At 31.7% G+C, this 2,987-nt stretch overlaps 1 protein-coding gene across 1 annotated transcript in view; it reads right to left on the bottom strand.

Annotated features, from left to right (window-relative positions):
- The window catches only part of BSX (brain specific homeobox), a 2,963-nt gene extending 265 nt beyond the window's left edge, over positions 1 to 2,698 (bottom strand). Inside the window, exons 1-2 of the mRNA XM_053689823.1 lie at positions 2,437 to 2,698; positions 788 to 978 (exon numbers count right to left, since the gene is read on the bottom strand). Of these exons, the coding sequence (XP_053545798.1) occupies positions 788 to 978; positions 2,437 to 2,698 (453 nt within the window). The remainder of the gene's footprint in view (positions 1 to 787; positions 979 to 2,436) is intronic.
- Between the last annotated feature and the right edge of the window lie 289 nt (positions 2,699 to 2,987).

Raw genomic sequence — 2,987 nt, 5'->3', positions numbered from 1 at the left:
ATATCATGTAAATATTAGTGATATTGCTGACAGTTAAAAACACGTATTTCATCAATTCCCTGGATAGTTATTGTGCCCGATCTTAACAAAAAGACAGCTTCTCATAGAAGAGAACGCAAATCACTTTCACTTCTAATGTGCTGCAGACTAGTCTATAAAATAATTATTTGTAGCTAAGTTATATTACTGACAAGTTAATTATTGTAGTTATTATAGGCAAATACATCTAAATATCCCCATATGCAACACATTCTTAATTCTGTAGAGTAGATGGGGGATGTTCAATAATTACAAATACAAACATGAATATAACATTGAGTCACTTTATTGTTCATTGTTTTTAAAAAAATATGTGGCTTTTGGACATATTCATAAGTCATTGCACTGTCTCTAGTATGTAACTGGATTAAATCAAGGGATATAACTAGTAACTAGTAGTAGTATCGGAGGATAATTTGTAATAGACCATTTCCCTTGCTACAATTTATATATATATATATATATAGATGTGGGATCCATCTAATTCTTCCTTACAGGATGCTCAGGTTAGTAAGAAAATAAGAGAAGCCCTCAATGATTATCTCAGGCTTGTGTTGTCCTTATGTAATGTTTACACCTGCAGCTGCTAGTTGAAGGGAGGGAGTCAGATGGGACCCTGGGGATAATCCACCCTTAGCAATTGCACCATCCCTGTCGTTACTCCCATCATTTCACAATTATTACAGCATTTTACTTAAAATATCATTTAAAATAAATACTTTATCGTTTGAGGACTGACATACTTTACCTGAGTTTCTGAAAGGCTGAGTGCAGTAGCAAGTTCCACTCTTTCAGGTGTTGATAAATAGCGCTGCAGTTCAAACCTTTTCTCCAGCCCTGAAAGTTGTGAATCAGAAAATACAGTGCGAGCCTTCCGTCTGCGGCAATGTTTTCCTGGTAGCTCGGTGTGATGAGGGAACAGAGCTGGCACCGGCAGACCTGGGGGGGGGGGGAACATGTCACGATTATCCCGTTTCATGCACAGGTTAATAAGTTCTACTACTTGTAATTATTATATTGTTAGTAGACAGAGAATGTAGAAATTTACTCTCGCCTAATTCCCAGAGACAGAAACATATTCACTGTATATTGTTATATATGAAACATAAATATATATAAAATAACAAGCATGAGATCATTTATTAAATAGCGGTAACTTATTTATGCCACAGACTTGTAGACAGGAGAAAAACACTTTCCTAAGAACTGGGATCCTAATAACCGTACATCAGAAACAAACATGTTTTATCTTAAATGTAAATCTGATTTATCTTTATTATTTTCAATGGTTAATAAAATCCTATATTTATTTGGAATTAATAACTGAGTATTGTGTGTTCTGATTGGCAGTTATTAAATAAAATACGCTGAAGCTTCCTAATTTTTATTAAACCATTCAATAAGTTTTCTAAAAAATACTTGCAAAGTTGTCTGTTCAGGCACCAAATAAACATTTGACAGGTCAGAACTGAGCTATATAGAAAATATTAATTAACTTTTATTAAATCCTTAAACGCCAATAACATGTTTACAAATAAAAATGTTAAATATATATATATATATATACAAATGTTTTTGCTTTGTATTTTTACTCTACTAAAATGTAACTGATTTTCATGAAAATGATAATAATTCTAATAATTTAACAAACTTCTAACACGTGCCTAAAATAAGACCTAATTATTATTATTACTACTATTAGTATTGTTACTATATTTAAATGCCTTGAATAAAAGCTATATACATATTTATTTTAAATAGTTATTTTTGTACTTTAACAGGGAAATACATAATTAATCAATTTAATACAGTTTTTATCTTTATTTAACTGATTAATGACAAAGAGGAATTACTATAAACAGAATAGCTATAATATTAAACTATTGTTCTGTCTTTAAAATCTCTTGATTATCTAATCATTTGGTGAAATAAGAATTTTTAAACAAAAATAGATGATTGATGTGATATTTTTATTAGTGTATTTTAAATATATATCTAACCAACTAAATTATTTTTTTTCGTAGTATGTTTTAACTCCTAAAAATTAATTGGACAAATATATATTTAATATTCTATTATAATTGTATTGAATTATGTGAGAAAATATATAATGGCAGTAATAAAGTCATATTAAACATGTGGACAATATAAAATACAAAATAAATAGGATTATATCAGCATATGAGTAATCGTTATATGGCACAAAATATTCTATCATTTAATCACTTGTTTCAATTTACAGCAACAATTAAATTTATCCTAAGATGTATTTGTATTTGTAGATTATTATTTTTAAAATAATGGTCTAGATACAATTGGTCACTGTTTCCTAATCATTCTGAAAACACAGCCAAGAAAATTGAATGCTGAATATTAAAAGAATGAATAAGTACTTACCTGATGTGGCAAGAAAGAAGGGATGGTGGTGGTCTGGTTTGTGCAGAGGGTGGTGAGGATGGGGGGCGAGGATGGTAGGTGTTGGCATTAAGGGGTAACCATAATCTAGGAAGGGAACCCTAGAGGTGAAGGAGTTGCTAAAATGTGCAGAAGCAGATTCTCTCAATGGTTTTGGTTTATGCAGCAAAATATCTTCAATAAAAAACGAAGTTGGTCTTGCAGCAGAAACTGGATGCACAGGAGAAGTGAAATTTAAATTCATTGTCCAAAAAAGTAAAAAATATATAATTTCAATTGTAAATATAAGGAAGTGAGCAGCAATTTGCTGGGTACAACCAGAAGCTTCAGGGAGCAGAAACAGCACCAGCCTGGTTTACCCAATGTAAATCAGATTTGTTCTGTCACAGAATAGACAACTGTCCCCACAGAACCAATAGCTGCCCAGCAGGGCGGGGGAAATAGTGTCAGCTCCATTGAAAGGAATTAAGAGGTTGGATTGCATGAAGGGGTGCTTAGCTAGGTGCTAACAGGGAGCATTAATACTCATTATT

This window comes from Bombina bombina, chromosome 8 (genome assembly GCF_027579735.1).
Source record: "Bombina bombina isolate aBomBom1 chromosome 8, aBomBom1.pri, whole genome shotgun sequence".
Classification (NCBI taxonomy): domain Eukaryota; kingdom Metazoa; phylum Chordata; class Amphibia; order Anura; family Bombinatoridae; genus Bombina; species Bombina bombina.
This window is presented reverse-complemented; position numbering and strand designations above follow the sequence as displayed.